Source organism: Nelumbo nucifera, chromosome 1 (genome assembly GCF_055504915.1).
Source record: "Nelumbo nucifera cultivar China Antique chromosome 1, China Antique-T2T, whole genome shotgun sequence".
Taxonomy (NCBI): domain Eukaryota; kingdom Viridiplantae; phylum Streptophyta; class Magnoliopsida; order Proteales; family Nelumbonaceae; genus Nelumbo; species Nelumbo nucifera.
Window position 1 is genome coordinate 172,845,178 of NC_142649.1, and position 27,859 is coordinate 172,873,036.

At 34.6% G+C, this 27,859-nt stretch overlaps 1 protein-coding gene across 2 annotated transcripts in view; it reads left to right on the plus strand.

Annotated features, from left to right (window-relative positions):
• The first annotated feature begins 11,561 nt into the window (after positions 1–11,561).
• Positions 11,562–27,859, plus strand: part of LOC104596418 (hyperosmolality-gated Ca2+ permeable channel 1.7) — a 42,400-nt gene continuing 26,102 nt past the window's right edge. For both annotated transcript variants that reach the window (XM_088895277.1, XM_010257569.3), the window contains exons 1-8: positions 11,562–11,804; positions 13,059–13,398; positions 13,772–13,918; positions 16,559–16,694; positions 20,224–20,325; positions 20,528–20,647; positions 20,782–20,862; positions 26,713–27,053. In XM_088895277.1, coding sequence (XP_088751403.1) covers positions 13,085–13,398; positions 13,772–13,918; positions 16,559–16,694; positions 20,224–20,325; positions 20,528–20,647; positions 20,782–20,862; positions 26,713–27,053 — 1,241 coding nt within the window. In that variant the 5' untranslated portion in view covers positions 11,562–11,804; positions 13,059–13,084. The remainder of the gene's footprint in view (positions 11,805–13,058; positions 13,399–13,771; positions 13,919–16,558; positions 16,695–20,223; positions 20,326–20,527; positions 20,648–20,781; positions 20,863–26,712; positions 27,054–27,859) is intronic.

A 27,859-nucleotide genomic window follows, 5' to 3' on the forward strand; every position in this document is an offset into this window, starting at 1 on the left:
TGGTTTGAGTGATAATTTGATCCCCAAATTTTAAGATGTGACAATTCAATACCCAAACTTTCAAAACGTGACAATCCAGTACCCGAACTTTTAAAATGACAATCCATTACCTGTCGTTAACCAGTCCATTAGTTATTCATTAAGTGACACTTGAAAAGTCAAAAATGCCCTTCGAATGCCATCTAATTCTCTTTATCAACCATCCAAACATTGACAAAAAACTGAACAGTCCTAAATCCTAGCCTCTTCTATTCAAAAAGGTTGGTGATTGTTTAGAAGAATCTAGAATTTGGGATTGTAAATTTTATTGTCAATGTTTGGATGGTTATAAAGAGAATTAGATGTCATTCTTAGGGCATTTTTGACTTTTCAAATGTCACTTAACGGCTGATTAACGGACTGGTTAACAGCAGGTATTGGATTGTCACATTTTGAAAGTTTGGGTATTGAATTGTCGCATTTTAAAGTTCGGGGACCAAATTGTCACTCGAGCCAAAGTACAGGATACTGATCAAGAATTTTCCCTATATATAATTTTATAGGCAAATTTCTTAAACTACCCCTACTGTTTAGTTAATTGACTAACTGTACCCTTACTGTTTAACTATTGTTTTGCTCCACTCCTATTGTTTCTGACAATTGACTAGCTCTACCCTTGAAGTTAATATCTACTAATGTTCCGTCGAAATTCATACACACGTGACACCACGTAATGTATAAATTTTCTTTAAAACCCAATATTGCCCTTCATTCCTCTCCCTCCCTTCTTCTTCACCATCCCTTTCCCCGGCAGCAGCTACAACAAACCACTCCCCGACAGCCACTGGTGGTGCAACGGTTCCACTCTCGGTCTTTCATTGCGATCAAGCCAAAAAATTGTTGCAAATTCTTATTTTTTTATTAATTCTTTGTTTTCTTTTCCGCTACAGCAATCAACCGAGACCAGATCTGCTCCTCACACAGAGCGTCTCACACTGACCTCACACGCACATCCTACCATGCATTGGGAACATCTCCAATACTTATAAGTTACTATACACGGGAGATGTTCCCAATGCAGAGTGGATGTGCCTGTGAGGCACCCATGTGTGAGGAGTAGATCTTGTTCCCAATCAACCAGAGTTTTGCGAGTTCTCACATTAGCATGGGCTACGACGAGAAGGGAGCATTTCGAACTCACCAGTTGTTGTGACAACAAACAACCAATTGTCGTAGCTCGTAGCCCGTATCAAACCCCTGGCCTAGGGGCATTTCGAACTCACTAGAAAATGGTTGTTTTAGCAGGTCATTGCCGCTAGTTAGGTTAGAGAGACTGAGAGAGAGAGAACCATGGGAGTGGGGTTGGGTCGTAGGCTGTTCAAGACGACATCCATTAGAACCTTGGCTTAGGGCATTGGATTAGAAGCTCTGTCATTTCGAACTCGCTGAAAAACAATTGTTTCAACAGGTCTCCGCCACTGGTCATGTGAGAGTAGCGGTGGCAATTGGGCGGGTTGGGTTGAGCTTCAATCCAATCCATCTAACCCGCCAACTCATTAATGACCCAGTTATATAAAATTAAATGGGTTGGATTTAACCCAAACCCGCTTTAACCCAATCCAACCCGCCCAAACCCATTAATCTTATATTTATGGACTTAAAAAACAAACTAACTCTCTCTTAACAAATAAGTTGGTCATAGCTTGGTCGTAATAGTAGTTACTATTTACACAAGTGGTAAAGGTTCAAATCACATTACATGTTATTTTTACACCAGCGGCAAAGCCATTTGACTATGTTCAGATTTCGGGTTTGATTGAACCACTTAGGTTCAAACTGATCAGACCAACTTGAACTATCTAATTGGATTATCTTCGACTAATCACATCAAGGGTGGTTGAACCATTTAGATCTGGATCAGTCTGGTCGGACCGGATTGGACCAGTTCAGTCAATGGTGGATTGACTTGGATCGGTCATATCAAGTTTGTGCACGGGTTTGGGACTGAATTGACTGACCCGAAGTGGGTCATCGTAAGTAAACCGAGCCAGCTCGGATTCGGGTCGGGATGTATGGATATTGGTCGGACCGGATCGTCTAGACCGGGCAAGGCATGCAGACACCGAATCATCCTGCCCAGAACCGTTTTGGATTCGGGTCGACTGGGATTGGCTCGTACTAGGTTGAGGTCGGGCTGTATGAATACTAATTGGACAGGACGACCCAAACCGGGAAAAGCAAGTGGTACTGAACCATCCCACCCGGGGTCTATTTCGGATTCAGGTCAAGCCTGATCGGTATATGCTGGATAGGGTCGGACTACGTTGAACTGGTCCGGACTCAGATCAAATTGATTTGGATTTATGTTGGGTGAAGTGTGTTGATTCAAGGCAAAACTAAATTTAGTCAATAATTAATAGAAAATTAATGCATTAATTATAAATTATTTAATTCAAATGAAGAAAATAAAAAAAAGGCTAAAGAATTAATACTTATGTCTGTAATGGTTAACCCAATGGTTATCCACAACCCAACCCATCCCAACCCATTTAAATGGGCGGGTTGGGTGGGTTAGATACTAGGTGGATTGGGTGGGTTCAGCGGGTTGGGTGAAGAATTTCCACCCCTAGGTGAGAGGGTGTGAGAGCCATGGGAGCATCCATCAGAACCTTGGCCTAGGGGTGTTGTATTAGAAACTCCATCATTTCGAACTCGCTAGAACCAGTGGATCTGTAACCGACCCAATATGCTCACAATATGCTCACAATCCTGCCATGTTAGCAGCCCTCTCCTTGCTTCAAACCCCTTTTCCTAATTTTCTGTTTTCTTGAATTTTTTATTTTTTTTAATTCCACATAATTACCCATTAAATCAATAAGGAAATCACATATTCTTAACTATTTCTAACAACCATAAAGAAAGAGGGATTTGCTTTTTTAATGTTTAGCCAAGTGGCACCACCTTCCCCCACTTCCTCCTAAACTGTCTCTAATTCCTATTTATCTTCTAAATTATCTCTAATTCCTATTTATCTCTAATTTAGTAGAGAGATTCTCTCGTAAACTATCTCTAATTCCTATTTATCCTCTCCCCCACTTTCTATCTAAATCTATCTAAAGAAAGTTTCAATTAAAAAAAATTCAGAACTATTTAAATGTTATAACGAAATTATATATTAAATTTAAAATATTTATTCAAAACACAAAAAATTAATAGATTTAATAATATTCATATTATTAATAATTCAATATTTTTACAAAATTCGTCATGAAAGTATGTAGTAACATATAAATTATAACTTTACGAATTATTCAACTTAAATGTTATTCAAATAATAAAAATTTAACAATAAAAATAAAACATTATTTAAATATTTCAATAACTAAAAATCCTAAATAAAAACATTAAAAATAGATAAATAATATAACAAAATATTTCATATTACGTAATAACATTAAAAAAATAAAATTCAAATAATGAAAATTTTTTAAATATTTTCATATTATTTAAATATTTAACATGACAAAATTTTAAATAGTTAAAATAATGAAATTATGTAATAAATTTTAAAAAAAATCTTAAAAGTAGAAAAATAATTATAGTAGAATTCATAATATTCATATACATAATAATTTAATATTTTACAAAATTAATAACGAATTATGTAATAATAGTACAATTATAATTTTATGAATTATTAAATTCAATAAATAATTAATATTGTAAATAACTAATTTCAATTATATCAATTAATAATTATAGAAAATAACTATCAATAGAATTATATTTATTAGTAATAATTTTACAATAATAGTGTATATTCATTATATATTTATATATACTATAATTAATATTTATATTATTTTCAGTAATTATTTATTTTTTTATAAATATGATTTCAATAATTATGTATAAATGTATTTTTATTTTTGTCATTTATTAGAAAATTATCAATAATTTTTGGATATAAAACAACTATTATTTAACTTTTGAAATTTAATTTTATCATATTTATTGTATTTTTGTTATAAATTTATTTTTAGTAATTATATATGTTTATAATGTATAGATTAATACTTATTAGAGATTAGACTATTATTTAATATTGCACTATTTATTGACTAATTTAATATATTTTCAGTATTTGTTATATTTTTTTAATTATTGTTTTTTATTATATATCTATTATAATTTCAATGATTGTGTACGTTTGCTATAAATTTTCAATAATTATTGGAGATTAAATTATTGTTATTTATTAGAGATTAGACTATAAATTTAGTTGAAATTAGGAGTGTTCAATGATTGGTTCAGTTCAGTTGCATGTTGTTTCGCCAACCAAATCGATCCAGTCAAGTCCGTAGTTTGTCACTCGAAACCGATCGACCATTAAAGAAAATCCACCAACTCGGGTTGTATCAATTTGGGTCTATTTTCAGTTTAGTTTGTTTGTTGAAAAGATTTAAACTCAAAAATTAACTTTAAATTTCATAAATTACAATGATTTAATTAAAAAATAAATTACAAAAGTTAAATCTATGATATAAAATATTTTAGACTAACAAATATGAGAATTTTCCTACTTTCCCGTATTAAAATTTAAATATAAAATATAAAATATTAATATATATTTATTAAACCAAAGCCAATCTGAAATACTAGAAAACCAACCAACTCAGGTTGAGTTTGATCGGATTGTTTATTAAAAAGTTAAATATAAAACAATTATATACTCTTATGTATTTCTATTGTTTTCTCTCCTCTCCCCTTCCTACCACTCCCATTTAGCCATGTCACCCAATTGCGTAAAAATATTCCTATATTCTCTCTCATAAGGTATCTCATTTAAACCAATAGGAAAGTATCATGTTGCCCCACTCCCTAATCAATTCCTAAAATGCATCCCCCAAATCTATATGCACTCTCCCTCATTTAAAATATTCATATTAATTAATAAATAGTTAAATACGGTTAATATTTAATCCCACCCATATTCAATGAGGAGTAAATAGTGTTCTTACCAAAAGTTAATAAATATGTTTAATAAATTACAAAAAATTAAATATTCTTATTAGTACGGTTAATAAATTACCAAAAATTAATAAATATTGTTATTAATTAACTCATTAACAACATTTTATAGAAATTTAAAACTCTTTAACTAATTTTTATAAAATTGAGAATTATATTTAACAATTATAAAAAAAGTAAAAAAGTTTAGTTATTGTTATTATTACAATTAATAACCAAATATAAATGGGGGAACAAAATATTATAATGTTAGAAAATGAAATTACTAATTAATTTATATTGAAAAATAAAAGATAAATTAGTGTAATTATGTTAGTAAACTACCAAATAAAAAATATATTTAATAATAATTAAAAAAAATCAATAAATCCCCATAGTTACACAAATGTAATAAATTTTTCAAAAATTTTCATAAAACTACATTTTCGTAAAATAGCATTTTTGAAATTACAAGATATAAAGTATTTGAAAGTTTATTTAAAATGCATTAAATAATTATTGAAAATTATTAGAATATTTTGGAAATTTTAGGAAAATTTATTACATTTGATAGGTTTTGGAAAACCATTGAAAATTTTTGTAATTTTCATTGCAAATTATTGAAAATTATTAAAGATAAATGACAATGGGAAATGAAAAACTATAATTTGAACAAATAATTACACAAATTATTAAGATAAATTAGTATAATATTGGAAAAAGGAAATTATTGGTTAGTTTATATTAGAAATTATAAGATAAATTAGTATAATTCTGTAAGTAAACCATTTAAAAAGAAAATAAATTATTTAATAAGAATTTAAATAAATTTTCAAAATTACACAAGTACAATAAATTTTCCAAAATTTTCATAAAATTACATTTTTGAATATTAAAGACAATTTAGTGTACTTTTAGAAATTTACCATGTGGTTAATACTCAACATATCCTTTTGATCATTTCTATCATCAAATTGAATATTGGGATGATGGGGATAGTGTTTTCAAAACTGGATCAAACCAGATGGTTTAACCGGAAAAATTGGGAACTGAACACCATTTCACCTCAAAACCGCTTTTTGTCCAAAAACCGTTTATTTGGTTAGCAAACCGCTGACCTGGGTAGTCGAATCGTCAACCCAGACAATAGTTTTTGACCATTTTTTGTTTTTCTAATTTTTTATTTTTGTGTCAAAGCAAGTCATCCGTTCAGACCAAACAGTCAGACCATTCGACCCTAGAATGGTTCCCTATCCGGTCCAATTTTAAAAACCTTGGACGGGGAGTGGGTGCCTTGCCTTGAGCTTGGTTTGGTGTGCGTTCCGGCCCATGGACCAGCTCGACCCTCGGCACGACACGGGCCCGTGCGGGCTCGAGCTGTGGGTCGTGCCAAACTGACCCCACAAATTATCCTAGAGGAGGGAGGCACAACCAGACGGCCTAGGACGCCTCGTGGGCCGGCACAACACGACATGCACTTTGTGCTGGCCACATACAGGTCGTGTTGTGCCGACCCAGAACAACCCAATTTACACTTCTACTTGAACCCACCCAATATTGGGAACGGGGCAGGGAAATTTGAAGATTCTCCATCCTTGATGAGGAGTGGGTGTCTTGCCCCTAAACTCGCTCGACATTGAGGAGTGGTTACCTTGCCCTAAACCCATGTGACACTGGAGATGGCATGGGCTGAGCCCGGGCCGGGCTTTGCACTTATGATAAGGGCTATAGCTTAGGCCTGGGGTTACGGGCCTGAAACATAAGCCCTAGCCCAGGTTTACACAGGCCCGGGCCGGGCTAGGCCTTATTTTAAGCCAATGTCTTTCATATATAAAACATTTCATATCTATAATATTTTATATTAAATGACATAACATGCACATAAACCTATTTTATACATTATATAATATAAAATATTACATATAATATAAATTATACATGTCATGTTATAATATTTATATATAAAATATATAATCTAATGTAAAATAACATGTATATATGTATACATTATACACAATGCGTAAGTTTAAATATATGCGGGCCAGGCCGGGCTTGAAGTATTAAGCCCAAGCCCAGCCCTAAAATTTGCGGGCCCGATGTGGACCCGGCTTGGGCTGGGCCTGAACACAAAACCTAGGCCCAAGCCCCGAATTTCTAGGCCAGGTTGAAATGATCACCCCTAGGGTAGAGTCTTGACTATGGGGTAGGGAAAGGGATGGGGTGCCCTACCCTAAACCCACCCCGTTGTCATTCCTATATAATTGTTAATTATTATGGAATTAATAAAAATGTTAGATTTTATAATTATTTTTATTTATTTAAAATTAATCAAAATTACATTTAAAAATAATAAAAAGAATAAAAATTATTAAAATTACTACAAATTATTAATAAAACTAAATTTATTAAAAAATATTTGTTCATATTCAATTAAACAATAATTATTTTTTTATAAATCAACATTAAATGAAAAATAAAATTATTAAATCTTTCAGATTTTCCCGTGCATCGCACGGGTCCCTGCTAGTACTATATTATATAGCAACATAGGCCACATCAATAACCCTCTCCTTCTTCCATTCCCCTTTCTCTCTTACCCGTTCCTAGCCCTTCCATGTAGCCATGTGGCAGCCCTCTCTTCTTCATTAGAGTCCCACTCCAACCCTCTCTTTCATGTTCCCAATCACTTAGCCAACCTCCTAAAATTTCTCCTAGACTATCTTCCTCCTAAAACACTTCTTAATCTATATATATTACATTCCCAATAAACCATCTAAAAACTAAAAATGTGGTTAGATTAATTTGGATAGTTAAATTAATTTGTGGAATATTTTTGAATATAATTGAATATTATTTAGTAAATATCAACACCTAAGCTATAATTTTTTGTAATCTTGGTAAATTGGAAAATTTAATTACTAAAAATTACTTGTTGAAATTTACTGATTTTGGTAATTTAATTTAGTCAAACTTAAATAATAAAACTTCCAATTATTCAAATAAATAATTAGAAAAAATTAATAATCTCCATAAGTATTGGATACTAAATTTATAATTACCATAATTATTGAAACTATATTTATGGGTTTGAGGTATGATCCCCTGGGTAGGAAAGGCAATGGGCAGGGGTCATACTCCCCGTCCCAGCCTCGAATTTTAAATTAATCCCTATCTCTGGCCCTAATCCTTGTTAGAAAAATTTAGCTTGCATCCCTGCTCCTTGATGGAGATGGGTTCCCCATTGGGAACCTGAATCCCCAAATTTTTTAATTAAAAGTTTGTTTTTAGAATTATATTTATTTAAAATAAAGGAAAAATTAAAATGCAAATAATATTTTAAATATATTTTGAAATATATAATAGAAATCATATTATAAATAACATAAATAATATTATATATTTAATATATAATCGGGGTCAGGGTGGTGTGTGGACTTCACTCTCTGTCTGCAATCGGATATTCCTATTAATCCTATCCCCACTCTGTTTCTGCTAGGGTAATCTCCATCCTGTCTAGTTGGGGAGGCCAATATTCGGGGGGATGGGAAAAATTGCCATCCCTACCCTTGAAGGCTCGAATTATATATCTGAGCAATAAATTTTAAGTCGAATAAGTCCTAACATCTTTTTCTAGTGCATCAAACTCCAAATCCAAATTTAGTCGTGTTAGCATTTGGCAACAAACTCCAAATCCAACTGATCAGATTGCATTCTCGATATTGGCCATGAAATTTCCAATTTTTGACTGTTGCCTTGCTATTGGCAACTCAATAGATTAAAGCCTTGTCAACTATGTGGCATCCAATACAGTCTTCTTTCACCATAACAAAGGCTTCTGTCTTGTCTTACGTGGTGACCCCATGGACAAATCTACAACTTATATTTCTCTTCACAGTGAATTTCACTTTTCAGGCGTCACTGATTTGGACGGTCAAACCGGTTCACCACTGCCAGCAGGACCCCCCCCCCCCCCCCATTTTTTTTTTTTAAATCTCGCAACAGGGGAACCAACCACTACTTAACAGTCGAAACAATGGCGACAGCTGATCGATTTGGTTCTTAAAACATTATTCTTCACAGGGCTACAACTTAGCCCAATCCCAACGTTGGGATTAGGTGGAGTTGAAAAATATGAATTCAAATTTAACACTAGATTGATAACCTGACCTAACTTTGAAGCGTACGTAACTTCATATTTATATTTGCATGTATAAATGTTACATGAATGCGTGCATATGTATTTGCATGCATATAACTCTGCATCCGTCAGTATATGTATTTAGTAGGAGTGCAACTTGGGTGGGTGGGTTGGATTGGGTCGAAGGTCAGCCCAGGCCTAGCCCTATAGGTGCAAACCTCAGGTAAGTTTTTTGTTCAGCCAGCCTGTAACCCGAAAATACAGGCTCAATTCATGCAAAAACTTTGGTTGGATTAACTCAAGTTTGGATTAAGTCTCCACAAGTTGCACCCTTAGTATTTCTATATATGTATCAATAATTTTGGTAATGTTTGTACCATTTTCGATTTCTCATAAATTGGCATCATGCCAAAACCACATTAACGATTCAAAAATCGCTAAGGCTCTTTTTAGGTCGATCCCGATTTCTTTGGGGATGATGTGACATTGATATAAATAAAAATCCATACCAAACAAATCCATTGTAAATTTCTTAGAAATTGACTGACATCGCATCAATGATACCAAAGAAACAATTTCTTTAGGGGTGCAAAATCCGAATCCGATCCTTCTTTTGTCAGATTCTGCTAACCCTCTGTCAGTTTTTCAGATTGGGTTGAATCAGATAATCGGATCCGATTGCAAAAAAAAGGTTGGGTCAGATTCAGATATAATCCAGTTCGATCTGACCTATTATATATGTATATGTATATTTATAAACATATTTATTTATAAAATGGCATGTATATATTAATATATTTATTTATAAACATGTTTTGTATTTTTTATAAAAAAACATGTATATATTAATATATAGGATGAAAATAGTTAAAAAATACTTATATTTTTGTTTATCTTTATATAAATTTTTATATTTTTTCTTTTAATAATTAATTAAAATTTTCAAAATTTGAATTAGATCAGATCAGATTTAGATATCCAACATCCTTAACAGATTCAAATTCGAATTACCATTCATGAGATCCAATAGGATTGGATCTCGAATTTTCTATTGAATCTAACATGTTTGCATCCCTAAATAAAATGAAAAACAACATGGACTGAATTAGGGTTGTCCCCATATTCACATGTTAGGCTCAGTTTGGAAGGAGTACAAATGCAAATATGTAGAGTGCAAAATCTTATATTTTGTATTATTTTATATGTATTTGCACCGTACATATTTGTATTTATACTCTTTCCAAACTGAGTCATAGGATGTGTTTGGTTGCAGTGCAATTTTATTTGCGCTGATGCAAAGCCATAGTAGTGCAATTGATTTCAATGCAAATTATGATTTATTTTTATTTCAAAATTTACCTTATTTTATTTGATTGCAGTACAAATGAAGTAATATAAGACTTGAAATATAATAAAATAAAACCCAAAACAAAATTAAACCAGAACTTGCATTATTTTCATTTGCACTCCCAAGCATCTGTATTAATTCAAATAAAATTTTTACTGTAACTTAGCGCAACCTTAGGCTCAGTTTGAAAAGAGTACAAACACACATACATACAAAATAATACAAAATATTTGGTTTTGCACTCTACATATTTGTATTTATACTTAAGCTGCATTTGGAAAAGATACAAATGTGTGAATGCAAATATATATAATGCAAAAGGGTTCATATAAATTGTAAAATTGGGTTAGTTTTGTATCGACAAATTTATCCTCTTACCAAACTGACTTTTAGTTGTAATGGATATAAACACAAATTCCAATAAAACATATGTTTTTTTTTTATCAAAAACCCACTTGAATGCAAATTTACTTCTTTTTTATTAATGTACTTTTACATCTTATTATCAATGTAAATATATATTAATATATCATTTGTTAATGCAAACATACAATATTGCCAAATATATGCAAAAGTGAACTAAAATACAAATTTACCCTGAATCAGAATTTACACTCCATTTGCATTTTTTTCCAAACGCAGCCTTAAAAACAAAAAGCACATAGAAGACATTTCATACATCAATTATAATCATAAATCCCGGACCACAAAGCAGGATCCTTTTTATCATTTATGATAATATCATTAAAACCGTCGGTAAATTCTATGTTTAATTCCAAAATCAAGTGGAATAAAAGAGAAGAAAAATATAGAAAAAGAAATTATTCTATTTTTATAACCCTTTGGTTGGAATGGTCATTATTATCGTAATGGTAGTTTTTTGCAATGACACAACACAAATAACAGTGATGTGTGAGCTGGAGTGGACAAAAATAAAATACACCCCAAAATCCGTTGTACTTGTAAAAAACCAAGGCGGCAAATTGGTAATACAGTAAGTTAAACAAGGGCAAATAAGACATTAGCAGATTCAAATGTTTGTCCTTCCTAGTTCTTGCCACCTGAAGTTGGAACTTAGAAGGAAATAAAACGTTACAAAAACAAAAGAGAGCGTGGGACGGTGGGAGGAGTGGCGAAAGCTCAAAAACAGAAGAGAAACGGTTCCGTTCTTGTTGCCGTCGTCCCACCATCTCCCTCTCACACAGTTAATCTGGAAAAAGAAAACCTAAGTTCCTGCTGGAGGAGATTTGCAAGGGAACTTTCGTCCATCGAATTGATTTTTCTCGTGATCAAGTTTCTCTGAGTTCAATTTGACAACGATATTTCCAGGTTCTCTTTGATGTGTTCTTGTTTCTTCTCGTTCATGTTATGAATTTGGAAACGTTTTATATTTCGTGTTCTTTTGTTTTGATCGCCATTTCTTCTGTTTTCTAATGAGTTAGGTAATTTCGAAGATCTTACAGGCTCTTTATGATTTTCATAGTTATTGTGTTCGGAATAAGAAAATTATGTTCAGGAGAGTTTGGGATGAGTACTGCAAATGGAAATATAGACCTACAGCTCTGTTGCTTCTATTATTTTTTTATTGTCTCTGCCATGTGTCGCAACAAAATTACTCTCTCTCTCTCTCTCTCTCATCTCCTGCTGAAAGGCACAACCTGAAATCTTTATTAGATAGACATCATAAGCTTATTATATGATGATAGGAACATAACAATGTGATGTTGGTTGTTATTACTAAAGAAATGTTTTGTTCACAAAGCCGGAGGAAGCTCAGAAAAATGAGTTATTATTATTATTATTCTTTTTTTTTTGTCACCGGAGTTCTGAGAACGGAGGTTGGAATGCAACAGATGGCTACTTATCTAAGATGAATATGGTTACGGAAAGAAACTTATTGTTATGATGATTTTTCTCCAGTCAGTAAGAGCCTGATCATAATATCCTATTTCTGAATGTAATACAGGACTATAACATGGCGTGCCAATTTTTTGTGATAATGATGTGATTATCACATTAAGGGTGGAATCATGCCAGAGAGTAGTCAAGAGAAACTCGTGTTGTTGAGGCGGTACTATGCAAATTATGGTGCTACCTTTTATATTTAGAAAAATATTGGAGTCATATTTTCAGAGTCAATTTTCCAAAACTGCTAAAACTAATTTAGATGAGGATCTGGCTACAAGAATTCCTAATCATTCGGGTACTCAAGATTGAGTCAGTTGAATCTTCAGGTTGTTGCATAACTTACAAAAGGCTACAAGTCATCACAAGAATCTTTGGACTTGAAGTTCGCTGATTAAAAAAAAAAAAACTTTGTACTTCAAGCCATAACCCAAAAATTAACAATGTCAATGCAACATAAATAGCAAGAACACAAGATACTTTGCATGAAAAACAAAAACAAAAAAAGAAAGAAAAACTGTATCCTACCTCACCAATGGAAGAAACCCAAATGCTAGTATTATGCTCACTTACTTGCATAGCTGTTTCTTTTTTCAATACCTAATTACTTAGTTTTCTTCTTCCAGGTTTGTGGGATGTGTCTAACCATGTTTTTTTTTTCAATCTAAAAACTCTCAGGTGAATACTGGTACCCAAAGAAATAAATGGCTTCCCTTCAAGACATTGGTGTTTCAGCAGCTATTAATCTTCTATCTGCATTTGCATTCCTTGTGGCATTTGCTATATTACGACTCCAACCTTTTAATGACCGAGTATACTTTCCAAAATGGTACCTTAGGGGAATAAGAAGTAGCCCAACACATTCTGGAGCACTTGTAAGAAAGTTTGTCAACTTAGACTGTAGAACATATATAAGGTTTTTGAATTGGATGCCAGCAGCATTGAGAATGCCAGAACCTGAGCTTATTCAGCATGCAGGACTTGATTCAGCTGTATATATTCGAATTTACCTTCTTGGGTGAGTTTGTTTGCTGCAGTTTTTTGTATTGACTTTTTTTTTTATCAATTGTCCTTGGTAGTAAATATACTGAAATCCCACTTTATATTTTCTGGTTCTTCTCCTTTAAATTAATCCTTTTGAATGAGATTGCCTATTCTGTGATGATTACATCATTGCTACTTTCCAGTTTAGATATTTTTTCCAGTTCTTATGAAATAGGGCTGAAACTGCTTAGGAAGCTGTTTAATTTTGTTTGGAACTGATGTATACATATAGAATTGCTTGCAGAAACACACATGCACACATACACTACATCACTTACTATTCCAGATTGAAGAGTACCTGTTTTTGTTATACACCAATCATCTAATTCGTGGACATTGATGTGCAGGTTGAAAATATTTATTCCTTTCACTGTACTTTCTTTTGTTGTCTTGGTGCCTGTTAATTGGACTGATCGAAGGCTGGAGAGTATGGATTTAACATATAGCGACCTTGATAAGCTTTCAATTTCCAATGTTTCAGCAGGTTCAAAAAGGTGAGAAATACATTTCTTATCTTCAACAGAAGATATGGCTTTGGACAGAAAAGAATTAAGGAACAAGATTCGTACTGTTGACCTCTCTTATGTGCCTCTCGAAATTAAGTTGTACTTTTCTTTAAATCTTTCCACATTGGTCTTCTTTAGCTAATTCATTTGTTCCCCCAACATTTCTAATCTCAGTACATGCCGACATTTTCCCTTCTCCACTGCAATCTTCCTTTCTTGTTATGTCATGGCCAAAAATCTTCTTCTGAAAGCTGCTACCAGTAATAACCTTCGATGTTGCCAAACCTACTGAGTTGGTTTGATTTTCCTTTAACACAATAGACTCTTCAATCACCATCCCTTGAACTTCAAACTACTCTCCACCATTTACTCACCTGCTTGACACTCCTCTTTTATTCTCCCAATACTCTTCCCCTTTCTCCCCTTTTAGAACCTAGTTCCCCTCTCTTTTTTTTTTTTTTTTCTTTTGATACTCTTACCTCCTTTGTTGCTAAGATGACCCCCATCGTACCTGCTCTCTGCTCCCCCACTTGTTGAAAATCCATCCACCTTCCTACTGGCGTCCCCCTGAAGTCTTTCATTCCCTTACTTCCCTCCCCTACTTGAGTTCCTTCCCTCATCGTCCCCTTCTTTGCCTATCTTTGCTCAACTATTGCATCGGGACTTACCTTCCTTACTGCAGAACTATTTCTATCCAAAAAATCTTTAACCCCCTCACTTCCTGACCCCTCTCTGAGAAAGCAATCCTTACCTTGTTGCAATATAGGTTGACGCCAAGGTTCTAAATATCAATATCCAATGTATTGGCCTGTACCTTTGGTCACTTTAAATTTTTTTTTAGTTTTTTCAAACCTGTTCAGGGGGGCCGATATAAGGCCTGTCTACCCCTTGAAACAGGTCAACCCCCAAAACCCAAATTAAAGTGCTATATCAGTGGGTCACCAATATGATATGTATTGGCTGATACAGGTTGATATGTTGCGAAATTTTGATCCTTGGTTGACATTCATCATTCTAATGTTGTTGACTGCTGGAGATGCCCATTCTCCACCGAAAAACTTCTTTCTACTCTGCCACTAAACTTCCTCAAACCCCCTTTTGCTTTTCTTTGATTTGAAGCACCAGCATTTCCACTGCAAAAATACTTCGTCATAGACCACACAAATCCATCCTTTGACTACCTTGAACCAACCTGAGTTGTCTCCCCTGAGTTGTCTCCCCTGGTTTCTGTTCTTGCCCCAACCTGAGTTGTCTCCCCTTCTCTCGAAGCTCTGCCTGTCGAAATCTTTTTGTTTGAAACATTTAACTCTCCACTATTTCTCTTAACCAATCCAATTCTAGAACCGAGCTCCTTAAGACCTGGCCCACTCTCCCAAAAAGGCCCAGCCAGGATCTTGTGTAGCCCCTTGCATCCACTCGATTTATACTATCTGCATGTGTTGACGAGGGAGTTGTCCCACTCAATTAAGTAGTATCAATCATTCCCTGATTAATTCAATTCTAGGAGTAACTTTACTGCTGTATATGATCTACAGAGTATTTTTAACCTTTGATTTTGTTTTGAAGAAAGTGATATGTTCAACAAAAACGCTTATGAAGTATGTTGTTTGGAGTTGGTGGGTGAACCCATTTGGATATCATTCACATCAATAGAGACTTCATTGGAACAGTGGGGAAGAAACTGCATGATGATAATTGTTTGATATAATTAAACTTGCCTTGTTGATAGAGAAGTAGATCTAAAGGACCATTATCCAACACTGGTCCCAGCTATTAGGGGTTTTGGGTGAAGTAGATATGCTAATAGTAAAAGATGTGATGGGAAGGTGTGTTGAACACTATCTGGCTGAAGAGTCAGGCGACCACCTTTTACTGCAGTTTCTCTTACAATATCTGGGTAAGGATTTTAAAGATGTTTGCATTAAGTTGTAGCTGCCCATCAATAATGGAGGCTTTTGTGAAGAGCTAGAGATTGCAAGGCCTGAGTAAGAAAGGGAAAATTTTATGGAAATTAATTCCAGATTCAGTTTTCTGGTCGATTTGGAAAGAAGAAAACTCAAGGATGTTCCATAACAAAAGCTGTCGAGAGGATAAAGTGTGGCAGAGAATTGTGGGAAAACTGTACTCAAAGAAGTTTCGTTTTTTATTTTGAAAGTCTGTTTGTAATGCCTCATGGGATAGTGGTCTAATTGTTTTTTTTTTTTTTATGTTTTCTCTTTTGTACAGCCTCTGGTTGTACATTTGATCTTTATCTTTGAATGAATGGATACTTTACTTCTGATAAAAAAAAGGTGTGTTGAACACTAGCTGATTCTCATCTAATCTTTATTATGTTTTCCTTTTTGCCAACTCATCTATGTTGTTTTTTCATTTTTATAAATGTTGCTGCATTTTTTTATGGACTTCAAAGTCCATTGTGTTATTTTGACACAGTTTATGAAAAGGTTTTACTTCTACATCAAGGATGATTTTAGTGATTTTGTCCTGACCTTCTTCAAGGATTAACATTATTCTGCATCTATGTCCTAGTAGTTTTGATTTCTTTATGCTATTTTGAATGGATGATTTGGACAGATAATTGTCTCTTTTTACTGACTAAAGGTTAGTCTCTTTCTTCTTACTACCCAGGTTTTGGGCACACATACTGGTGTTTTATGTTTTTACATTTTGGACATTATATGTTCTCTATAAGGAATATGAGAAAATAGCTTCTTCTAGGCTTCATTTTCTTGCATCTCAAAAGCGTCGTCCAGATCAATATACAGTAAGTTTATTTTGAGATTTTGAGATTTGGAGACTTTTTTTTATCTTTTCATTATGAGCAAAGTGGTAAATGTTTCATGCTTTGGAGATTCATAATAACTTATTCCTTGTCATTTTCTACCACCGTAAGGAATTCTTACACCTTAGTCTCTTTGAAACATTGGGACTGGTTTCTGTTTTTTGATAATAGTTTTAATGCCTTCATTTCTTAATTACATGAATGTCGCATGCTATGAAATTGACATGATAGACATGAACTGTTTCATGGCTGTAAGATGTGCAAAATAGGTGAATGTTTTAAAAGAAAATGTTATTCTTTTGTGAGTCAATGGCACTGTGGATAGTGCTTCAATTCAAACATACTTAATGTCAATTAAGTGTTCTAACATAAAAATTAACATGCTTAACTGCTGTAGTCATTTTCTGAAAGTCATAATTTGGTGCTTCAAATTCTTTGCAAGATTCATGAGTGCTGATTGTAAAGTTTTTCTTGTGCTGTTATATCTGCTAGCGGTTGAACCCATGCAATGCATGGGGTTGAATAGAAATTTGGTAAGAGGCTTTGAAAAAAGACTTTTATGTACATGCCAATTAATAAAGAAGTGTTCAAAGAAAATAGAAGATTTAACAGAAAGTTATAAAATATCATCAATGATTGATTTGCAGTGTTTAGGTAATTATGACATATAAAAAGCAAAATAAAAAGATAAAAAGTCAAAGACATGGGTGAGAAAACTTTCAAACTTGAACGGCCCATCATAAGTAGTGCTGAGTTTAGCTTAGGTGGGTTTGGGTTAGCAAATCTGGGCTTTAACCTTGGTATTGATATAGCCCTGAACGTCCACCAAATTTATATCTCTACTTTATTACAGACAGTTAATGAGAATTCAAAGGGATTTAATAAGGGTAGGGAGAGTTACAAACACTGATGATTGGAGAGGAGTTACGATGAAATTTATCAGATAGAATTAAGACTTGAGAGGGCTTTCATTTGTGATTTTTATTTTTAATAAACAACATGTGTAAAAATGGAGAGGAGGCTCATGTGACCATTGAGGTGAGAGGACTCCATACCTACCCTCTTTCGTCTATATAATATAGATATAGATTGCATAAACTATCAAGTTTGTTTTTTTCTTTTTTTATTATTATTTTCACTTTCAAAGAGTAATCCTAAAATCAAAACCTTAACTCTTAACATCTGTTTCATTATTAGTGTCAGTAGATCAACTTATAGATGATGTTGGTGGATCCCCAAAATGGCATATGCCTAATGGGACCATTACCTAATGGTGGCCTTGGCTGTCCATGGTCTTGGGTGGAGAGGATATGACATAACTTTTTGCATTTTCCTCCTTGAAGTGGCCACTCTCAGACTCAAACCTGCATTCTCATGCTTGTGAGCCTAAGATTGACCATTTCACCAAGAAATGGCCCCTAAAATGAGATGCATGTCTATAATAATACATCATGCAGGCCAGTAATCAGAACATGTTGGTGAGTACTGATACACAACTAGTAATATCTGAAAAGACATTACATTGGTTAAATGGCATTGCTTGTAGAAGTTCACTGAGCTTATGGCCATGCAAGGCATTCTAAGACTGCAACTTGGGTTGGGCTTAACTTAAGTCGATTTCACCATACCTAGTTTCTGGGCCCAAATGGGCTGAGTTTTCATGATTCAGGTTTTGGTGTTTGCCTATGCACATGTATACAAATAGTAGTAAGATAACAATAGAATGACCTGATGGTAAGGGCAAACCTTGCTAACAAAGTAACAATTTGGTTGTCAATGGTCTGGGTCATGAATTGGCCTGATCCTATTACAGAGGGTCTGGATCTGCATTTCGAGCCTCAATTGTAATAGGATAACGATTGGTTTTACCTTTTCTGATCCGTTTAAGACCAATACAATGATGTATGTTTGTATTTATATACATAGTCATATACATGCAACACAAATGAGGAGGCACGTGCTGCACATGTATTGATAGTGGGTTAAAAAAGAAAAGAAATCCTATCTTTTCTGTGTTCATTTCCGAAGGTATTCACTTTATATACACAAGAAGATATAGTTTTTCTCCATATGCTCTCTCATAAGTTGGATATCCATTTTATTATATACACACACACATGACAAGGATACCCTATAACATTTTACACGTTTTTCTTATGGTTTACCTGTGATAACTTCATACAAGGTTCTAAAACCACCATTCTATATGGGATATACAAGATATTATGAGGAGAGAGAGAGAGAGATTTATTGTCAAATTTCCAAGCTATAGTTTTTTTCTAGTATAATCAAGTCTTTTCAGATTGCACCTAATAAGCCTGATTAATAATAATAGGGTTGGTTCTGGGTCAAATAACTACAGACCCTAAAGGGTCTGTGTATTGGGACCAGGTCCACCTTGACCTGTCCCAGATCAGGTCCATTGACAGCTCTAGCTAATGTATCATGTTTGCAAAATCTATGGTACAAAAACATGCTTTGCAGTACTGATGCTGCAAAGCACTTCAAGTTGTAAATTGCATATCAAGGCTGTAAATGTTGCACCCCATGTTTGCAAGCTTTACAGCATAAGTTTCCAGTGGTCTCTACATGCAACATTTACAACCTGAGAATGCAAGTTTCTTTTTTTTTGTTGGTAATACTGAGCATGCAAGTTTTACAATCTCAAGTGTTTTCACAGTACCGGTATTATACCTTGTTGCGTATGCTATAGTGATGAACTTCATTGGGGTTGTGTTTAGAATGATCAATAGGTTAAACATTGGTGGGGTTGGGTTGGATTATGTTGGCGCCAACCTGATTTGACCAAGCTTTACTTGCACCCTACACCAATTTTTTATCTAGTCATTTACATTTTAATTTTTTATTGGTGATTTGATTTGATAAGATTTTCTTCTGAAAAAATCTTATTTTCATATCTAAGAACTTGGTTATTTTTACAACAATTATATTCTTGCAGTTTTTCCATTGGTTCTTCCTTGTGTATTTCCTGTTGTGTAGACTAGCATTGTGGGCTTGGGCCTATTTGTGTTATGTTATGATATTTCTCTTTGTTTCTCCTTTCCTGGGCTTAATGCGCCTGGGACTATTCTGTTTCTTATGTTTCTTCCTGTCTACCAATCAGGGGCAGATTAGTCATTGTATCTTTTTTCTTATTGCCCTAATATAAAATATTGTTGTGAGGCTGTTTCATTGTGCGCCACCCATTTCTTCTAAACCCTTTTCTTTTCTGTTTCTCTTCTTTCTTCAAGACTGAATACAAACATTTCCATCCCAAAGGCTAAAGTTGTGGAAGCAATTTCATATTACAAGATGACATTTGAACATTTCTTTATCTATTTGTCCAAAAATTTATTTTATTCATTAAACATAGGATAGTTTATGATTATCATGATCAATAGTTGTTGAGTTGCTTCTTTAACTTTTTCCTTACACTGAATATGCTTCCCTTATCTTGCTCTTACATCTTAGTCTACCTTTCTATACCATTGACTCTTAAAATCTTCAACAGGTTCTTGTAAGAAATGTCCCTCCAGACACTGATGAGTCGGTTAGTGAGCATGTTGAACATTTCTTCTGTGTGAATCATCCAGATCACTATCTTACCCATCAGGTTTTGTATTTTCTTCGAGTTCTTGCCTTCTTGAATAGGCAAAATGACTTGTCATATTCAAGGCAGTCAGAGTAAAAAATGCATGGATATAATTTCCTTCTTATGCACCTTTTCAAGAAAAGCAAAAACAAAAAAACAAAAAGAGTTTCATTTCATGCATCTAAAACATACATCATATACTATTGTTGCTTTGGACCTGTAGGTTGTATACAATGCAAACAGACTTGCAAATTTAGTGGAGCAAAAGAAGAGTTTGCAAAATTGGCTTATCTACTACCAAAATAAATATGAGAGAAATCCTAAAAACAAGCCAACTACAAAGGTACTTTTCTTCACTTGATATTGTGGTTTTCTTTGTACTGTTATTTTTTTTTCTTTTGGAGATCATGATTATCTTTTAATCCTCAATTACTAATTTATATGAGTTCATCATCTTATATGGAGTCTTAATTATAGACAGGTTTTTGGAGCCTTTGGGGAACAACTGTTGATGCGATTGACTATTACACTGCTGAAATTGAAAAATTATCAAAAGAAGTGAGTTTTGTTAACATTCAAACTCTATGTTCCTTCTTGGGAAATCTTATATAATTTTTGTTTTTTAATTTGAAAACTATTTCTGTTTTAGAACTACACCAAATTGGCTATAATTTCTGTACTTGGGTTGGTCATTTTCTAAATTTATTATATAGACATGGTAAGTGTTGAGGGTTTTGGGCAGATTTGTGCAGATTGTAGTTGTTTTTGTTTATTGTTTGTTTAGATAGGAAGTGGGGACCACAGCACTTTTTTTGGGTCCTTTTTTAGTGGTTCTTTTATGTTATTTATGCAGTTTAATGTGTTAGCCACCCTATATGGGCATATTAGTCATTGTACCCTTTTTATTTAAAAGTATAAATACTAGTGGGGAGGGTGACCGGAACTGATTGCTCTCTTTTCCTATCTCAATCTCTTCTCTTTTCTTTCTCTTCTTCAAGAAATATCTCTTTTCTTTATAGATTCTTTGATTCAATAGTTTTCTACTTGGTATCAGAGCAAGACTAGGGTTTCTTGGAGTTCTTCCATGCAGTCCTAGATCAACCAGTTGCATGAGGAGATAAAGGGCTGATCGATATACTTCAGACTGCCCAGTTCTTGGATTTTTTGGTGGGTTTCAGTCATCAAGAAGGTGATCTGTGTTTTGGCATCAAAATCAGGAAGAACTGGAGTGTGGGGAAGAGTCTTAGTCAAGTTGTACTCTTCATTTTGTATCTAATATTGGGTGCTTGGACCTTGTTGGACTTATCTAGGTTTTGTATTGGGGGAGGTTTGGTTTTTGGGAGTTTTTGAGCCTTCTGGAGTGATCGATTCACTTCTCTCCAATGGGAGACGATTGGAGAAGAGGGATTTCTCTCCGGATAGGTTTTTCTTCTTTCAAAAAGGTTTGTTACCCTTGTGTGTGAGATCAATTTGATATTGGAGGCTTTCTACCTAGTTATTTCTTGTTTTTGAATTGTTTGAAGTTGAAATGGAGAGTTAGAGTACTGAGCAGAAGTCCACCAATAACATGGGTCTAGGTGTAGGAGATACTAGTGATATTTTTAGGTTTGGGATTTTTACCACAATGAAATTGGATGGTTTAGAATGGGCATAATCAGCCAAGATGGCCATTAGTGCTCGTGGGAAACTAGGGTACATCATTGGGGAGGAGAAGAAACTTGATACAAATTCCTCCCGATGGGCACATGAGAATTACATGGTGATGTCGTGGTTACCTCACATTGCTAAAAATTTTTTGTGGGCTAATACTGCAAAGGAGATTTGGGATGGAGTGACTGGAACCTATTCCCAGAAACAAAATGTAGCTAGAGCTTATCAGTTATGGAATCAGGTAATTCAGGGAGATAGACCACTTGCTATGTACTTCTCCATGCTGAAAACACTTTGGCAGGAGATAGATCACTTAGAGACTGTGGTTTGGAAGAGTACAAAGGATGCAACAACCTATCGGAAGTTGGTGGAAAAGAATAGGGTCTTTGAGTTCTTAGCTGAATTGAACCCTAAATTTGATATTGCTAGGCAACACATCCTTTCCAAAGAAAGTGCGACTCTTTCTCAAGCTTATACCTTTGTTTCTGGAGAGGAGAGCAGGAGGAATGTCATATTGAGACAGCCTAGGATTAACCAGTCGTCTATGATTAGTACAACAAAATCTAAGCCAAATGGAGATAGGGGAGTAGTGAGACTAGGAGGGAGGATAAGGAGGACTTGGTGTGTGATTATTGCAAGAAGACTAAGCACACCAGAGACACTTGTTGGAAACTCTACCCACATCTCATACCATCTTGGGTCAAGAACAAGAAGAGAAATGCAAATGTGGCAATTACAAGACTCTTCGGGACCTCTTTCCCAAGCTAACTTGGAGTCCATTGCAGTAGCAGCAATTAGAACTGAATTGGAGAAGTATGGACAGCTTATGAGAAAGAAGGATTCAGCTGGTTCTAGTTCTTCGGATGGACAACAGAGTGCAGAATCCAATCACACTACTTCCTTTGCTCATACAGGTAGTTCATATGCAATTGCAAATTATGCATCCACCTCAGGTAAGGAGGGACCTCCTTGGATTATAGACTCAAGAGCATCTGAGCACATGACTAATATATCTACCCTTTTTAGTTCTTACCGATGGTGCTCTAGTAGAGACAAAGTCTCTATAGAAGATGGTTCCCATATTCCCATTGTTGGGAAAGGGATAGTTAGAGTGATTGATGACATAACTTTATCCTTTGTCTTACATGTCCCTAGACTCTATACTAATCTTCTTTCTGTAAGTTCTTTGACAAGAAATTTGAACTATTCAGTGACTTTTCTTCCTAGTAATTATGTTTTGCAGGAGCTGGAGTCAAAGAGGACAATTGGGAGTGGTCGTGAGGTGAATGGAGTGTACCTTTTGGATGATATTCCAAGACATCAAAGCCATCACGTTAGTAGCAACAGTAGTAGTGGATCAGAGTCAGTGAGTTAGATTATTCCCTGGCATAATCGTTTGGGTCATCTTTCTTTTAGTTCATTGAGATCTTTGTTTCCAAAGTTGTTTGAGTTTGTTCAGTTATCTAGTTTGGAGTGTGAAAGTTGTTAGTCAGGAAAGCATTGTAGACATTCTTTTAAAACAAGTAATAAAAGTTCTTTTGCTTTTGATATTGTTCACACTGATGTATGGTGACCTTATCATATTTCTTTCATGGGTGGTTACCGTTATTTTCTTTTGTTTGTGGATATTACACACGGTATTCTTGGATATATTTGATGAGATCACGTGATGAGGTACCTATTTTGGTGTCATAGTTCTACCATGTGGTTCTCACACAATTTGGAGTGAGGACTAAGATTTTCATATCAGACAATGCTAGAGAATACTTTGAGAAGGATTTGGCCACATATTTTTTGGAGTATGGGGTGATTCATTAGAGTAGTGCATATACACTGCAGAAAAATGGGGTAGTAGAGAGGAAAAATAGACACATTGTGGAGGTGGCAAGAAGTCTTATGATGTGTGCTTCAGTTCCTGTTCGAGCTGATCTCATTGATCCTGGTCTTCCCATTTCACTCCTCAAGGGAAAGAGAAAGTGTACAACCCATTGCATTTCACACCATCTTTCCTACAATGCCCTATCACTTTCCTACCGTGCATTCCTTTCTTCCCTGGATTTTGTGACTTTAATCTATACCCAGGAATGTTTGTGAGGCTCTCTCCAATCCTAAGTGGAGAATAGCTATGCAAGAAGAAATAGAGGCTTTGGTTAAGAACTAGACATGGGAGATAGTTGATCTTCCCATAGACAAAGAGACAATCGGATGTAGATGGGTATTCACTGTGAAGTACATGGCTGATGGTAGTATATAGGCAAGGTTGGTTGCAAAAGGGTATACATAGACCTATGGTATTGATTACCTGGTGACCTCTGCACTAGTAGCTAAGATGAGTTCAATTCGAATTCTCTTGTCTCTAGCAGCTACCTATTCATGGCCCTTCTTCTAGCTTGATGTTAAAAATGCATTCCTTAATGGTGATTTGCAAGAGGAGGTATATATGGACATTCCAACTAGTTTTTATGAAAATGTTGGTGAGGAAAAAGTTTGTAGGCTGAAGAAATCATTATATGGTTTGAAACAATCACGTAGGGCATGGTTTGACAGGTTCAGAGGGGCACTTATCTGGTTTGAATACACACAGACTCAGTCCGGTCATACACTCTTTGTGAAAAGGAGAGAAGCACTTGTGTCAATACAGATTGTGTATGTGGATGATATAGTTGTTACAGGGAATGATCTGAGGGAGATTGATGCACTCAAGAAGTCACTACAACAAGAGTTTGAGATCAATGATCTAGGTGAACTAAAATATTTTCTAGGATTGAGGTTGCAAGATCCAAGCATGGGATATTCATCTCTCAGAGGAATTATGTGTTGGGACTTACTACAGGAAACTGGGAAGCTAGGAACTAAACCAACTGATACTCCTATTGATCCAAACCATAGGATTAATGCTTTGGATGGTGAGTTGGTTAAGGATGTGAGGAGATATCAGAAGACGGTAGGCCAACTATTATATTTATGTATGACACGTCCATACATTTCCTGTGATGTTAGTGTTGTGAGTCGGTATATGCATGCTCCTCGGGTTCAGCACTGGGAAGCCATTGAGAGGATACTTGCATACCTGAAGTAGCATCTTGGAAGAGGGATTCTATTCTCAGACCATGGGAATTTAAAACTAGAGTCCTATACAAATGCAAATTGGGTAGGTTATTTAGATGACGGGAGATCCACATCAGGGGTATGCACCTTTGTGAGAGGAAATTTGGTTTCATGGAAGAGTAAAAAACAATCAGTTGTGGCTAGGTCAAGTGCAAAGGCCAAATATAGATCTATGGCCCATGGTGTTTTAAAGCTACTTTGGGTTAGATCCTTGCTGAGTGAGATTGGAATAAGAGCTGAGGAGCCCATGATGTTATATTGTGACAGCCAAGCTGCAATTAATATTGCCCACAATCTGGTTCAGCATGACAGGACAAAGCACATTGAGGTTGATTGACACTTCATAAGAGAGAGAGGACAATCAGAGAATTTTGTTTGCCTAATGTCTCCTCTGAATTACAATTAGTTGATGTCTTCATCAAAGTGGTTGCAAAGAACAAACTTGAACATGACCTACGCAAGTTGGGAATGTGTGACATTTACTCCCAACTTGAGGGGGAGTGTTGAGGTTTTTGTGCAGATTTAGTAGTTGTTTTTGTTTATTGTTTGTCTAAATAGGAAGTGGGGACCACAACACTCTTGTTGGGTCCCTTTTCAGTGGTTCTTTCAAGTTATTTATGCAGTTTTATGTGTTAGCCGCCCTATAAGGGCATATTAGTCATTGTACCCTTTTTTTAAAAGCATAAATACTAGTGAGGAGGGCGGCCATAACTGGTTGCTCTCTTTTCCTTTCTCAATCTCTTCTCCTCTCTTTCTCTTCTTCTTCAAGAAATTTCTCTTTTCTTTACAGATTCTTTGATTCAGCAGTGTTCTACTCGTAAGCAACATGCAAAGCCTGTTTGGGGTTGTATTGTTAGTAAACCTCATCTATGCTAGTGTGGTTAAAGAAAATTTTCCAATATCCTACTTAAAAATTTCAGTGCCCCATTATGCTATTTGTGGCAATCTATCATTTGGATGTAGTAGTGTCTAGCAGATATGTGTATAATAGTCCTATGGCATTATTCAATAATCAAGTCCAGCATGAACAAAGTTGGCATCGTTGGACTAAATGGAGTTGAAAATAAGGAAAAAAATATGTGAAACTTATAACTGTATTTAGGTCAAGGAAGACTGGAATGAAAAAAAAAACCGACTTTAGCAGTGGGAGATGAGGAAAGGAGAATGTGCTTCAACTTAAAACAGAGATTAAGTAATACGAAGGTAGCTAAATAAAGAATAGCCATTGCTTCGTTTTTTTCTATTAACTTTGGGACATATTTCTTCAAATACTGGACAGCTATGTCATTGGTTATTTATATATCAAGTGCAAGAGAAATGTGGTATTATCCGCATATCATATGTGCTTCTGAAATAACACACTTAATAAAATTCATTACCATAGATTTTCTATGATTTCTTTTAATTAATTGTTTTGTTTTCTAATACTTCCTCAAAACATGGATTTGAGGGAGAGTTCCATTTACTCCATCTTTTGAAACCTGAACTTGTTTATGACTTCATTTACTTTCCTGTTGGAGTGCTGATCCTATAGCATTCTTTCTGATTAACTATTAAAAGAAGGTTTCAATTAGGATGCATTTTCTTTTTTCATTAGAATATTTTCTTCCTCTATCTTCTTGTTGCATAACTAAATCACCCTTTGACCAGGAAGCTGAAGAAACAGAAAGGGTTATAAGTGACCCAAAGTCTATAATGCCTGTGGCATTTGTTTCATTCAAAACTCGATGGGGGGCAGCTGTTTGTGCTCAAACTCAACAATCAAGTAATCCAACACTTTGGCTGACAGAGTGGGCCCCTGAGCCTCGGGATGTCTATTGGCCTAATCTTGCAATACCATTTGTTGAACTCAATGTCCGTAAATTGATTATGGCTGTTGCACTTTTTTTTCTTACATTCTTCTTTATGATCCCTATTGCGTTTGTCCAATCCCTAGCCAACATTGAAGGGATCCAGAAGGTGGTGCCTTTCTTAAAACCAATAATTAAAAAGTAAGTGACTCCTTGTTATTTGATTACATTTTTCTTTTAGTAATTTTAGTTTATATTTTGCAATTAAGCTTGTGCTTCCATGCATGCAAAATGCCTAATTTGCACTATGGTTACTATGCAAAACTTTGTTTTATCTATCATGGCGATACTGTGTTATAATATGTCATTGGCTTAACAAAAAACACGTATATAGAAGAATGATTTTTACTTATCACAGATATTTTCTAATTTTGGCAAACTCATTAAATTGGAAAGGACTCTATATAAGGGTGAGAGAATTTCAGACAAAAATTACTTAAATTTTGTTGTATTAAAAGAAACTATATATACATATACATATACATACAAATATAAGACATCTAGTTAAATATAATATATTATACATAATTAAATAATACAAATAAACTAACTATTTTTCTTCAGCTACATTTCTGAAATTCAAGAAAGCCTTATTCATGAAAAAGCACCAAAATCAAAACCTTGCTTGTCACGATTTGCTTCATACAAGGGAGAACTTTCAAACAACCTTTTGTTCTTCTCCTTTCAAAAGACCCCTACAGATTGCAAGTGGGATGTAGCTCCCAACAACTATGGCTTTCTTACTACTGCAAAAGTAAAAAAGTAGAATAAAATAAAAACTTGCAAAGTTTTTTTTAACAGCAAGAAATTCAGAATTATATTAAATTATGAAGCTGGTTAATACAATGAAAGGGTAAATCCACCCAAATAACAATCTAGACCCAAGAACTTTACAAGATTACAGTCGTGCCCAAGTTGTCTATATACCCCTTGTTTTTCTGAAGTAT